The sequence below is a fragment of the Eumetopias jubatus genome, unplaced genomic scaffold, assembly GCF_037043125.1.
Source record: "Eumetopias jubatus isolate StellerSeaLion01/CBP00866 unplaced genomic scaffold, mEumJub1_p1.0 scaffold_7, whole genome shotgun sequence".
Classification (NCBI taxonomy): domain Eukaryota; kingdom Metazoa; phylum Chordata; class Mammalia; order Carnivora; family Otariidae; genus Eumetopias; species Eumetopias jubatus.
This window is the reverse complement of record NW_028274813.1, coordinates 820,663-833,533: the sequence shown is the minus strand read 5'-3', so window position 1 is coordinate 833,533 and position 12,871 is coordinate 820,663. Positions and strand designations below refer to the sequence as shown.

The following is a 12,871-nucleotide window of genomic DNA, read 5'->3' as shown; positions in this document are numbered from 1 at the left end:
GTTTCTGGAAGCGAAAGGGAGAGAGCAAGGAGAGTCAGAAGAGATGAGAGCCGCTGCAGCTGCTGCCGGGATCTGACTGAGCCATACTTAAAAATGTTTTCTCCACTGGGGCACCTGGGGGGCTCAGTCGGTGAAGCGCCTGCCTTCGGCTCGGGTCGTGACCCCAGGGTCCTGGGATCGAGTCCCACATTGGGCTCCCTGCTCCGCGGGGAGCCTGCTTCTCCCTCTGCCTCTGCCCCTCCCCCTGCTCGTTCTCTCTCTCAAGTCAATAAATAAAATCTTAAAAAAAAATGTTTTATCCATTGTCTTCTTTTTCTGTTAATTTTTTCCTTGGAGCATTTTACTGTGAATGACAGCACATGTGTGTACAGAAAGCTCCAAATTCTCGGGGCGGAGCTCAGTGAGTGACCCCAAACGAACACCGTGGGACCCCCGCGGGACAGGAACTAGACACGGTCCGCGGAGCTCGAGCACTTTTCTGCATGGCTGACACCTAAGCATGCACCTGTCAACGCTGTAACTTAGTTCGTTTGTTCCTGAGCCTCAGGAAGTCCTATGTTCTGCTTCCTTGGGTCTGGCTTCTTTCCTTTGTGAACTTCATGCATATTGTTGCACGGCCATCATCTTCACTGCACACGGAATGCAGGTGCAGACACCCTCGGCTCATCGGCCTCTTTCCGTGCTGGGGGGACACACGGCTGTTTGCAGTTTTAGTGGTTTCAAGGAATGCTTCCACGGCCGTCGGTGGCTCGTGTGTACCCACCGTGCAAACCCCGGCCGCAGCGTGTGCTTGTGCTCGGCTGCAGGAGGCGAGGCCCGTTTTCCTAGGCAGGTGCCCTGGCTCACCCCCCATCGGCATGCAGAGCTGCAGCAGCTTCAGACCCCCGTCCACACTCGGCTGTGCGGCCACGCCCGGGGGTGTGCGGTGGGGTCTCACTGCAGCCCCACCGATGGCGAGAGATGTTGGCCATCTCACGACTGACCCTTTGGGAAGTGTCTCTTTGCATTTCCCCCCATTCTCCCCCTTGGGTTGTCTTTCCTCATACCGATAGGTGGAGGCTCTTAGTGCGTTCTGGATGGGAGTCCTCTGTCGCTCCTTCTTGCTGCAGAAAGCACCTCCTGCCTGTGATTTGCCTTCTTACCATCTGGGTGGTGTGCCTCCGTGCCTGGCCGCATCTGCCGTTCTCTCCCCACGCTCCGTGAATGCCACGCAGTGGTCATGACCCCAGCCTTACTGCAGGTCTCCACCCGTGTTAGGTAAGCTTGTCCTGTTCTACTTTTGCCGTGGAGCCCAACACAGGGCTCGATCTCACGACCCTAAGATCAAGAGTCGGATGCTTCACCGACAGAGCCGCCCAGGCGCCCCCTTCACGAAGGTTTTGACTCTTCTTGGCCCTTCGCATTTCCGTACATATTTTAGAATCACTTTGTCACATATTGGGAAAAACTGTTGGCTTTTTGCTTGCAATTACGTGGACTGTATAGATCCGTTTGAGGAGGCATGATAGCTTTATAATATTGATTCTTCCAATTGATGAACACATCTCCATCTGTCTAGGTGTAACTCATTAATGTTTTCTGGTTTTCTGGATAGAAGTATTATACTTCCTTTGTTAGATTTATTCCTCGGTATTACGAACAGTATGTATAAGTACGTTGTACACGTGTGGTTCTGTACCTCTGGGGAGCTGGCTGCAGACATACACCTGTTCCCCTTAAACCTCAGAGTATTCCAGAAGCAAAAGGACTTTCTCCTGCATAACCTCAGTTCCACCTTCAGAATCAGGAAGCCACTGGGGCCAGTGTCCCCGTCTAATCTGCAGAGGCCACGCAAGCTTCCCCATGTCCTTCGTGGGTCCATGACCAGGCCTGGCTCCTGTGTGCATTGCCGGTCACCGCTCCCTAGTCTTCTTTCATCTGGAATGTTCCTCTGTGTGTTCCTGACTTTCATGACCCGTCTGTAGAATGCCCCTCCATCGTGTCCCCCAACTGGTGGGCACGGGTATTACATGAGGGATGCCACGCCTTCTCAGTGTGCCACGCCAGGAAGCCCATGAGGCCAATCTGCCCCTGCGGTTGGTGCCACTAATTTTTATTACGCGGTCGGAACGGCATCTGCCAGATTCCTCTACTGTAGCTAACTAGAACGTACATTGTCCTCGTTAATTCATACATAATTATGGCAAAGCATTTGGTCCTTCGGTGTTATGTCAGCTGTAGTTTTTTTTGTTTGGTTTTGTTGCTGCTTTTTGTAGATGCCCTTTATTAGATTAAATAAATGCCCTTCTGTTTCCTTTTGCTCAGAGTGCTCATCATGGATGGGTGTTGAATTCTGTGCGATGCTTTCTCTGCATCAACTGCGAGGATCACATGCTTTCTCCTTTAGATGTTGACATGGTGGGCCACACTGGTTTGTTTTCCTGGATCGAACCAGCCTTGCATTCCTGGGACACGGGCCATGTGGTTGCGCTACTTTTTTGTTATGTTGATTGATTCTATTTGCTAATAGCGTTTCCATCTGCCACTTTAAACGGTTTTCTCGTTTCCACACCTGCTCCTTCTCTCTTCCCCGTCATTTGTTGTTGGGCCGACTGTACGAACACTTCCACAGGGCTCCTTCTGCTGCAGCGGGAAGTCCAGGGGCTCGCTCTGTCCCCAGAGCTCTCTGACACCCTCTCCAGTTTCCTTCTGGCCTGATGTGCTGCCATTGGGTCACACTTTAATTTTGCGTGTTCTACACATTATCATTTCTCAACATTTCATCACAACGACGACACCTTCTCTGCTCTCCTTGCCTGCCTGGCCTCGTTCTGGGATTTTCTTCTTCGCCGGAAGGTCATCTTCTACACCCGTTTTGCTGCAGATGCCCCTGGTTCCTGTTTGAGTGAAGAAGTGCTGTTGGCCAGCAACAGTGTGAGCTAGGGGTTGCAGCTGTATGGTGGGGTCTCGCGTGAGAGGGACGTGGACTCACCCCCTTGCAGGCTTTGCTGTCCTGCCCTCCCAGCTTCCAGAGACACTCCTGGGCTCATGGCCCAGCCTCCGTCTTGCCAGCGCCGCAAAGCCTTCACGGCCTCATGGCTCCCCGGACAATTTCCCATCACAGCCGTGGGTCCCGGCTGCCGTGCTGAGCAGTGCGATCCCACGTGCCGGGGATTAGGGCGTCTCTGGGGCAGTTACTCTGCCGACACAGCGATTATTCTCTTTCAGCGGATGGAAGACGTCACTCCAGTCACCCCCTTGTTGGGCGGGTTCTGTTCTTGAGGCCGAGAAGTCAGCCGTCACGGAACACTCAGACTTCCGCCATCGGACGGCTTTTAAGATTTTCTCCTTGTCTCTGGTTTTCAGCAAAGACAAAGATTATATGAGGTGTGCAGCTCTGTTTTTGTTTTTAATAATGCCAGGGGTTGGGTGGCTTTTCGGGGTTTGGCAGCTTTCAACAGATAGAGAAACCTCTCAGCCACCTCCTCAGAGTGCCACTGTGCCTTGGGGTGGGGGGCGCCTTGGGCTTCCAAGGACACACGGGGCAGAGTTTCCAGCCATTTTCATGGCTTCTTTCCTCCGTGGTCCCCAGCGCTGCCCTCCATACCACCCTTTCTCCATCCTCGGGGTTCCCCCAGGATGTCCACTCTGCTCTTAACGCTTCCTTTGATCCTTAGTTTTGGTCTTCTCCGTGGCATGCACGGTTTCCAGGGCCCCATTCGGGACCCTGGCTGGCGCCTCCAGTCTCTGTCGCCTTCCGTCAGTGTTTTTGCTGGCTCGATCCCAGAGGCCCGTGTGCTGGCCTGTTGTGTTTGGGATGCCTGAGGGCTGTGTGGAGATCCCTCTGTCCCTGAGCAGTTCCAGTGCTCCTGCTGGGCACTGGAGGTGAGGCCCGCCCAGTCACCTGCAGCCAGGTCAGGGCCCGAGACCCCATCCCTCTGGGCCGAGCTGCTGTCACCCTGGGCCCTCCAAGAGCTTGATGACCTGCACTCAGCTCAGTTGGCACAGTGGCCAGAAACAGGGTTTGCTCTCTCCTGGGGGAATCCAGGCACCGTGAGGCTCCCCACGCTCTCCCTGTGGGTTTGGTTCAGCGTCATGAGCCTTCCAGGTGGGCCGGGTCACTGCACCGAGCGCTGGCCAGTGGGAAGGGGCTGCGGCTCTAGCATGGAGGTGGCAGCTGGGTGGAAGCCTGGCCTGGAGTGAGGTGCGTGGGGCCGGGCTTGCACGCAAACGAGGGCAGTGGTGTTGCAGCTCGGGGAGACACCAGGACAGTGTGCGTGGTGGGCAAACGAGGCCTGGCCAGGCCATGGGGGGCTGTCATCAGAGACAGGGCTGGGGGGCTGGCAGGGCCAGCCCTGCTGAGGGGCGGTGTGTCAGCCAGGCCTAGGAGTGGGAGGTAGACCAGCAAGCTGGGAAAACGTTTCAGGGTTGAACTATGTTCCCCAAAATGTACTTTCAAGTCCTAAACCCTGGCATGTCCAAAGGCGGCCTTATTTGGAAACAAGGGCTTTGCAGACGTTGTCAAGTGAAGATGAGGTCACCAGGGTGGGCCTCTCCGGCATGACACGTGTCCTCACCACATGGAAAAGGCCCCACAGTGTCCATGGCAGATGGCGGTGGGGCATCCACAAGCTGAGGAAGCCTAAGCATGAAGAGCCAAGGAACGGACTGTCCCCCAGGAGCCTGCCCTGCCCCTGCCTGGGGTTGCAACCCCCACTGCTCTGGGCCTGCCCTCAAGGGCCTCGCCTCCACCCTCCACCCCCTCACCCTCCACAACACCTTCACCCCCTCACCCCTCCATCCCCCACCCCTCACCCCTACACACCTCCATGCCCCCAAACCCCTCAGCCCTCCACCCCCTCAACCCCCCCAGCTCCCTCATCCCTCCACCCCCTCAACCCCCCCAGCTCCCTCATCCCTCCACCACCTCACCCCTCTACCCCCACCCTTCCACCTTCTCACCCCTGCACCCCCCGACCCCCCCACCCCTCCACCTCCCACCCCCTCACCCCTCCACCTGGAGGAGATGGAAACACAGAGTCAGCACAGACTACAGGGCAGGCTTTCACGGGCCTGGGCTTTACCTAACTGGAGGCAAGAACAGGGTGCTGGGGTGGTGGGGGCACCAAAGCAGCCTTGCAGGTCTGGGGCTAAAGACGAGGGTTTTGAGCATGCCCTTGGGGGATGTGGGGGAGGGCAGAGGGAGAGAGGCTGCTGAGATGGGGGGGCAGCCCTTCCCTGAGGGTGGAGGACACAGGGAGGTGCTGCTGGCTCTCTTCCTACTCCACCTGCGCCTCCTCTGCCTCCTGGGCCTGCCAGGTGGATCCGCCCCGGGGGCAGCTGGAGCTGCCCACTGCCCAGGTGGGACCTGTATGCCCCGAGCCACCTCCGAGCCTCCTCCCTCCATGCTGTATGTGTGGCCTTTCAATGCAGGCCCTTTGTCCCTTGAGGCCTGGGGCTTCTGGAGGCCTCCCTGGGAGAGATGAACCATGCCGAGGTTTGTGGGGCCCCTCCCTGGGCACAAAGGCAGGGAAGTGGCGGCGACTGTGTGAGTGGGTGTGGGGGCTGGTTTTCCAACCAGTTATCCCGAGGGTTCGAGCTTCTCACAGCACCTCAGCTGTGGGGCTCCTGGATGGCCACAGTGGCCAGCTATCCTCGCTTCCCACGGCACCGACATGTCCCTGGGGTCCTGGTGTGGAGGGAGGGTGGCCAGACAGGTCACCTGCACAGACCCAGGAAGCGCTCAGGGCCTCAATGTCAGCAGACGTGGGTGTGAGTCATGCTTCACCCCTGTGCATCAGGGGGATCCTGGGTGACCCTTCACCTCTCTGATCCTGCATCTCCTTCTCTGAGGGAGGGAGGGTCGGAGCAGCTCTGGGGAGAGCAGCAGGTGCACTCCCCTCCTCCACCGTAAGAGCGACAGGGTGGGGTGTGGGGGCTCAGGGTGGACATGCTGGGGTTGGGGGAAAGCGTGCCCCAGGATGGCACAAGAAGACGAGGACCACCCGCTGCTCCTGTCTTCCACCCTCAGAAGAAAGTCAGGAAGTCTGAAGAAATCCAGGACTCGGGGCGTCTTTGAGATGCGGCGCCCAGAGGCCCACCGCACTTCTCTGTTCCCACAGGCCACTTGCAGAGGGCCAGTGGTCAGCCCAGCCCCACGTCGGGACCAGCTCCGCGGCAGGGAACGGGGTCCTCAGGCTGTCTGTCGAAGGCGAGTGGGGTCACCCTGGTGGGCGGCCTGCGTGGGGCTGCAGTGGGATTTCAGAGCGTGAGAGGGACTGAGGGTCCACGGGGCGATCGATCCCGGCTGTGGGGTGAAGCAAGGTGCAGAGGCTTCCCAGGGATGGCGCGCGGATCCGGCGGGGTCCAGCTCCCCCGGGCCATGGCTCCCGGGCACCGCCGTGGTGCAGGGCTGTCGCCGTGGCAACGGGCGCTGCGGGGCGCGGGTAGCGCGCCGCGACCACCACCGCGTGGGGCGGGGCCTTGGGCGGAGGCGGGGCCTCTGGTGGGGGCCGTGCCGAGGAGCGAGGGGAGCGAGCAGAGCGGAGGGAGCGCGGCCTCTGCCCAGCGCGGAGGCTCCGCGGGCCGGCGGTGGGTAGGCGCGGGGCCGCCGACGGGAGTGGGGCGAGCAGGGGCCCGGGCGCTGGGGCTGGGATGCGCAGCGATGCTGCAGCGCGGGCCCCGGCCGGGGGCGCGGGCAGTGCGGGCAGTAGGGCGGAGACGCAGCTTGCCGGGAGCAGCCTCGGTCTGGTCGGGGCTGGAGGCCCCTTTCTGTCTGCCCCCACCAGTGGGCACCGAGGAGGTGGCTAGCGGAGGGAGCGGGCAGGGGGCATGCGGGAGACCGCAAGGCCGGCCCAGGACAGCCAAGGCAGGAGGGCCTGGGGCCAGGTCCCCGGGGAGAGGCCGGGAAGGGTGTGCGGGAGGGGTGGTGAGGCCCTGGCTCTGGCTTCCTGGGGCAGGGGCGGGGCCTCCCCCTGCGGGCTCCCGTCGGGATGGGGTCTGTCCTGGCATCCTCAGCCCGGGTGTGACGAGTGACCGAGAGAGGGAACAAGAACGCCGAGGAGTAGATGGGGAGGGGTTAGCGGTGCAGTGGCTCTCTGGCTACTTGGCCTGGCAGGAAGGCTGCTGCGGCCCGAGGAGGCCCGGGTGGGAGGGGGCTTCCACCTGATCGGTGAAGATGGGCTGAGTGTATGGGTGGGGAGCAGGAGCTCCCGGAACTCTGGAGGTAGCAAGGTACCTCCACTCGAGGTGTCTGAACTCACAGTGTGGGGGTCCTGTGTGGGGCTGCAGGGCCCCTGGGAGGTGGGTGCTGGGTGGGGCAGCAGCCTCGTTGAGGTCGGGAATGGAGGTGCCAATCTGGAGGAGGGCCTCCTTCCCCAGTCTTGGGGGCAGTGGTGTTACCAGGGTCAGGCTGAGCACTCGCTTCACAGTCACGGGTGACATTAAATTTTATGTCCTTGTCTAGACAGGGCAGTAAACAGAGCCCAGGGCCAGGGGTGCTGCGGAAGGGGGAGGCGGGGTGAGGGGGCCTGGCTGGAAGTGCGTGCAAGCGAGTCTGCAAGTGACGGTCAGAGGGTGCGGGCTTGTGGGCCCAGGTGTGGGGACCCAGTCTGCAGCGGGACACCGACCCGCGCAGTCATGACAGCCTGTGTGCCAAGCCTGTGAGAGGGGCAGGGGGCTGCAGAGCCCAGAGAAGGTCGGGTGGGGACAGCGGAGGGCGGGCTTCCTGAGATGGCCCTAAAGGTGCAGGGGAGGGACTGGAAGGGGTCCCCCCCTTCACAGTAACAGGGCAGTGTGGGTGTGCGGGCGCGCAGGCGGGGCGGTGTACCTGGCGGGAGATGCGGCTGGGGCGCGAGCCTCCGTAGGCAAGGGGAGCCCTGGTGGGAGCGGGGCTGGGAACGGTCCACACGGCCTGGGGAGAGTGGACGGGTGTGTAGGGGGTACTGAGTCGGCCGAGGCAGGGAGAAGACATGCAAGGCAGGAGGCTTGTGGGAGAGGATCCTCAGTCCTGGACCAGAAAACATGCCGGGAGCGCGGGCGCCGCGCCGGGGATGGGGCCTGGGCCCCCGTGGGCCTCCGGCGCTCCCCGAGCGCGCAGAGCGGAGGCCGCGGGCCCGCCTCCCCGCCCAGCAAGGCGCCCGGCGGGGAGAGAACGCCGGAGGGCCGGCGGCATGGGCCCAGCAGGGACAAACCACTGGGGCCCGGGGACGCGCGCAGCGGGGAGAAACCACTTCCGTTCCATTTCCTTCCTGGCGGCGGCGGGAACCAGGTCTCGGGTCTCAGGTGGGGCTGCAGCGCCCCCTGGAGGCCCTGCTCCCGGCTCCCCGTCCCCCGCGCGCTTCGGCGCCTGCGTGCCACAGAGGCCCCGGGCGCCCGGCGCGCGCACAGCGCCCCGCGCAGGAAGCACGTCGCGGGGGCCGGGGAGGGCGGAGGCTGCCCCGGCACTGCGCCCTTACTGTGTCCTCTGGTCTCCCCAGGTTCCGAGCTCGCCAGCCCGCAGCGGTGGCGCCCTCAGAGCGGCTGGACAGGCCCCGTCGCGCCATGCCCGCGGGCTGAGCGCCGCCGCCGTAGGGCCTCGTCCCGCCTCCCGTGGGGGCCGGGTGCGCCCAGGCCGGGGCCCCGGCGGCCGACCATGGTGCTGCCGCCCCCGGACCGGCGCCACGTGTGCCTGACCACGCTGGTGATCATGGGCAGCATGGCCGTCATGGACGCGTACCTGGTAGAGCAGAACCAGGGCCCGCGCAAGATCGGCGTGTGCATCATCGTGCTGGTGGGCGACGTGTGCTTCCTGCTGGTGCTGCGTTACGTGGCCGTGTGGGTGGGCGCCGAGGTGCGCACGGCCAAACGCGGGTACGCCATGATCCTCTGGTTCCTCTACATCTTCGTGCTGGAGATCAAGCTCTACTTCATCTTCCAGAACTACAAGGCGGCGCGGCGAGGCGCGGCCGACCCGGTGGCGCGCAAGGCGCTGACGCTGCTGCTGTCGGTGTGCGTGCCGGGCCTCTTCCTGCTGCTCGTGGCGCTCGACCGCATGGAGTATGTGCGCACGTTCCGCAAGCGCGAGGACCTGCGCGGCCGCCTCTTCTGGGTGGCGCTGGACCTGCTGGACCTGCTGGACATGCAGGCCAATCTGTGGGAGCCGCCGCGCACCGGGCTGCCGCTGTGGGCCGAGGGCCTCACCTTCTTCTACTGCTACATGCTGCTGCTGGTGCTGCCGTGCGTGGCGCTCAGTGAGGTCAGCATGCAGGGCGAGCACATCGCGCCGCAGAAGATGATGCTCTACCCCGTGCTCAGCCTCGCCACCGTCAACGTGGTGGCCGTGCTGGCGCGGGCCGCCAATATGGCGCTCTTCCGTGACAGCCGCGTCTCGGCCATCTTCGTGGGCAAGAACGTGGTGGCGCTGGCCACCAAGGCCTGCACGTTCCTCGAGTACCGTCGCCAGGTGCGCGATTTCCCGCCGCCAGCGCTCGCGCTGGAGCTGCAGCCGCCGCCCCCGCAGCGCAACTCCGTGCCGCCGCCCCCGCCGCTGCACGGTCCGCCTGGCCGCCCCCGCGGGCCCTCGCCCACGCGTGACGCCCTGGGCACGTGACAGGGCCCGCGCGGCTTGCATGGGATGGGGTGGGGGCGGGCTCCCCACGGGGCTCGGGGCCCGCGGCCGCTTCTTCATCTCAGGAATCCCTCGGACCGTGGACTCGCAGCCCCGCTTCCGCAGCGCGTGGGCCGGTGTGTGCTTGGCCTGGGCGCGCCCCTCCTGTGGGGGCCTGGGGCAGGAGGGAGGACAGAGCGGGCGGAGGTCTGGTCCCTTGGGGGTCCCTTGGTGGGGGCCTCTGGCTCAGAGTTTGGGGCCAGGGAGGCCGCTGTCATTTTAAAGACTCGTGTTTACAGTTTTGTATCCAAAGCCGCCGTGCCCTGCCTGTGTTTCCTGAGTCCTGTTTCTGGCAGCTGGACCGGGTGGGAGGAGGGGGTGGGAGGGGGCGGTGGCGAGGGGTCTGGGCCAGCTCTTGGGTGCCGGACCATTGCCGCGCTGTCACAGAGACCCTGACCCCCCAACCTCACCGTCCGCACCCGCAGAGTTGCCAGAACCCCGACTCTGCACTTCCTGGGATACCTTAACCGCGTGCCCGCCCCCACACCTGAGCCCCAGAAGTGACCCCGAGCCCCTGGCTCTCTCCGCAGCGACAGGGGTGGGAAGGGGGGGGGGGCAGGGTGTGAGAGCAGGTCTGGGCTTTGCTCCCAGGTGGACTTTGTAGGCTGAGGCCGGGAGCATGGAGCCTGGCCCCACCTCGCCTGGGCCTTCGGGGACAGACACCCATGGAGCCCACAGCAGTGTGGCCTAAGCCACTTGGGCCCTGGTGGGGCAGAGAGGACGCTTGAGGCTGCCTGACCTGTCACTGAGAGCTCAGGACACCAGGTGCAGATGACTTCTCTCCTGGCCTTTGTCTGGTGCCATGTCCTTGTGATGTGGCGCTGGGCACCCACCCAGCCAAGGACGGTTTTGATAGCATTTGGGGAGGGGGCCCTTTGCCTCAGTCCTTAGGAGGCTGTTGAGGTGGCTGTTTGAGGACACCTTACAAGATTCCTGGCGGATGATGCCAGGCGGCCCCCATTGTGGAGCCCTGTGGCGGGCCAGGCCTGCGCTCCTGCATTCACCTGCCCTGCTGGGGGGCAAGGCCCACCATCGCCGTTGTCTGTGTCTAGAACCAACAGCTCCCAGAAGGGCTCAGAGCTGTGGGTGCAGAGCAGGGTCGTGACTGAGCCCCCTTCCTGCTGACCACTGCTCAGGGCGTGGCAGGCTGGTCACTGGGCCCCCTCAGCAGGCTGTGGCTCCCTGCCCCCCATCTCTGCTCTCCCCCAGCTTGCGGTTGCCTGGGGTCTGGTTTTGGGAGTCGTGTGTTTCCCAGCCAGGGGCCTGGGGGACCAGTGTCCTCAGATGCCCAGGGACTACTCATGGCGACAGCCCTGCTCGTGTCTTCCAACACGGTCCCTCGGCTCCACCTTCTGACCACAAGCTCGGCGGTGTCTCTCTAAGCCTGGGGAGCCCAGGTGGGGAGCAGGGGTGCTCTCTCCTGGGTTGGCGAGGGGGGTGAGGAGGAGGAGCAGAGGGGGCGCTGGTGGGGAGCTGTCCTGGAAAGACCACAGGTGAGATGTGGAGAGAGTGGGGGGCTGCAAGGGGTCCAGCCTGCTAGTGCGGCAAAGGGTGGGTGCGGTCTTGGGAGTGTGTGGTCTGGGGCGGGGGCAGTGTTGCCCACCCTGTCTCCCCCGACCCTGGTCTCTGTGGGGTATGTCCTTGGTGAGTCCTGTGGAAACGGATGCTGTGAGGGGTGCGTGGGAGAGGGGGGCTGACAGGCTCCGGGTTCCTGCTGCCCTCTCCCCACGGCCTGTTTTGACCCTTACCTTGGAAGCCCGTTCTCAGAGGAACCCCTGCTGGCCCTCGGGTTGAGGAACATTTTGTGGGCTCAGCTTTGCTGCGAGGCCCTGCGTCCAGTGTCAGAGGTGGGAACTGGTCAGACTTCCAAGTAAACCCTCAGCACTGGTCATGGCCTCCCATCTCTGCTCCGCTGGCCTCTGCAGGCCATTTAGTGTGGAGGACTCGGGCCCCACCCTGTCCTGCCTTGGTTTAGGGGCCCACATGCCCTCCTGATGGTCTCTGAGGGCATCTGGACAGATGTGGGGGATGCGAGGGAGGGACTCCTCCCTGCGGAGAGGCCTGTGGCCGGCGTCCACTGTTTTCATGGGGGAGCTAGGCTCTGGCTGCAGCAGGACCGGGAACTGGGGGCGTCTGGCAGGCTTGTGACCTGAGGTGTCTGTTCTCTGGGGTCTGCCTTGGCAACAAGATGCGGACCTGGCTGCGTTCCAGTCCGCCCTTCTCTGGCTTCCCGAGGTGGCCTGTGGTGGCCAGATGTGGCAGAGAAGCCAGCCACTGGTCCCTTGTCCCTCATCATCCTGCTGGTGAGCTCCCAGGTCCTGATGCAGTGTCTGCTGGGGCTGGTCCTGTGCAGGCCCTGGTGCTGAGTCCAGGCAGAGACCGTCCCTGTGCAGGTGGGGGTGGACTTGTGGGCTGGCCAGACCCTGTGCGAGGCTCCTGCAGGGAGGGGTTGGGTCTGGGAAGAGCAGGGAGGCCTTTCTCAGACGGTCGGTGGAGGGGCTGGGGTGAAGGTGGTGGGGACTGGGCCAGCAGGGCAAGGGGCTTAGAGGTGGGCCGGGCACACGGGGTGGACTGAGACGCCCATGGTCCACCTGGGAGGCCATTGGCGACAGAACTGCACCCATAGATTCCGGGTGGCAGCGGGCTGGGCTGCTCAGGCGTGAGTGGGAAGGAGAGTGAGGGGGGTGTGGCCAGCTCCGTGGGGAGGGGCAGCAGGGGGGCAGAGGGGAGGACCTGGGCAGTGGGGTCCAGAGGAGGGGTGTTTCTGGGAGCTGTGTCCGTCCCATGGGTGCAGCCTGCCTGTCTCCGGGGTCAGGTCAGATGCCACGTCCTTCCCCCATCCTCTACCAACAAGAGAGTGCATGGAGTGTCCTAGGAGAAAACCCCAATATAATAAGAGCTGGACGCGATCTGTGCCCGTGTGTTGGACTGGGGTGTGCCCTCCTCCCGACGTGGGCTGTCCTGGCCAGAGACGCCCGGGGAGCTGGCCCCATCAGGATCTGAGGTCCCGTCCCGAGCCCACCGGATGAGTCATGTCTGGACACTGAGGTCCCCAGCGGGCCTCGCTGCCCACCGTGGTGCTCCAGCCCTAGCTCTGTGGGCCCCTGGGATGTCAGGACCACCGGTCCTGCTCTGAGAAAGCCCCAGCCCCATAACCTCCAACAGAGAGCTTGGCCTTAGCTTGCTTCAGGTAGGAAGGTCAGACTGTGGCCTTGAGAACATTTGTCACCTTGCTCAGACTTTGAG

At 63.2% G+C, this 12,871-nt stretch overlaps 1 protein-coding gene across 1 annotated transcript; it reads left to right on the top strand.

Annotated features, from left to right (window-relative positions):
• The first annotated feature begins 8,416 nt into the window (after positions 1-8,416).
• Positions 8,417-9,568, top strand: TMEM121 (transmembrane protein 121). Its single transcript, XM_028095784.2, has one exon. It carries the CDS (start codon positions 8,612-8,614, stop codon positions 9,566-9,568), a length of 957 nt encoding a protein of 318 aa, XP_027951585.1. The 5' UTR covers positions 8,417-8,611.
• The last annotated feature ends 3,303 nt before the right edge of the window (positions 9,569-12,871 follow it).

Bases quoted from the DNA above. Each gene is read 5' to 3' on its own strand.
- TMEM121 (XM_028095784.2), top strand. From the start codon at position 8,612: ATGGTGCTGCCGCCCCCGGACCGGCGCCACGTGTGCCTGACCACGCTG.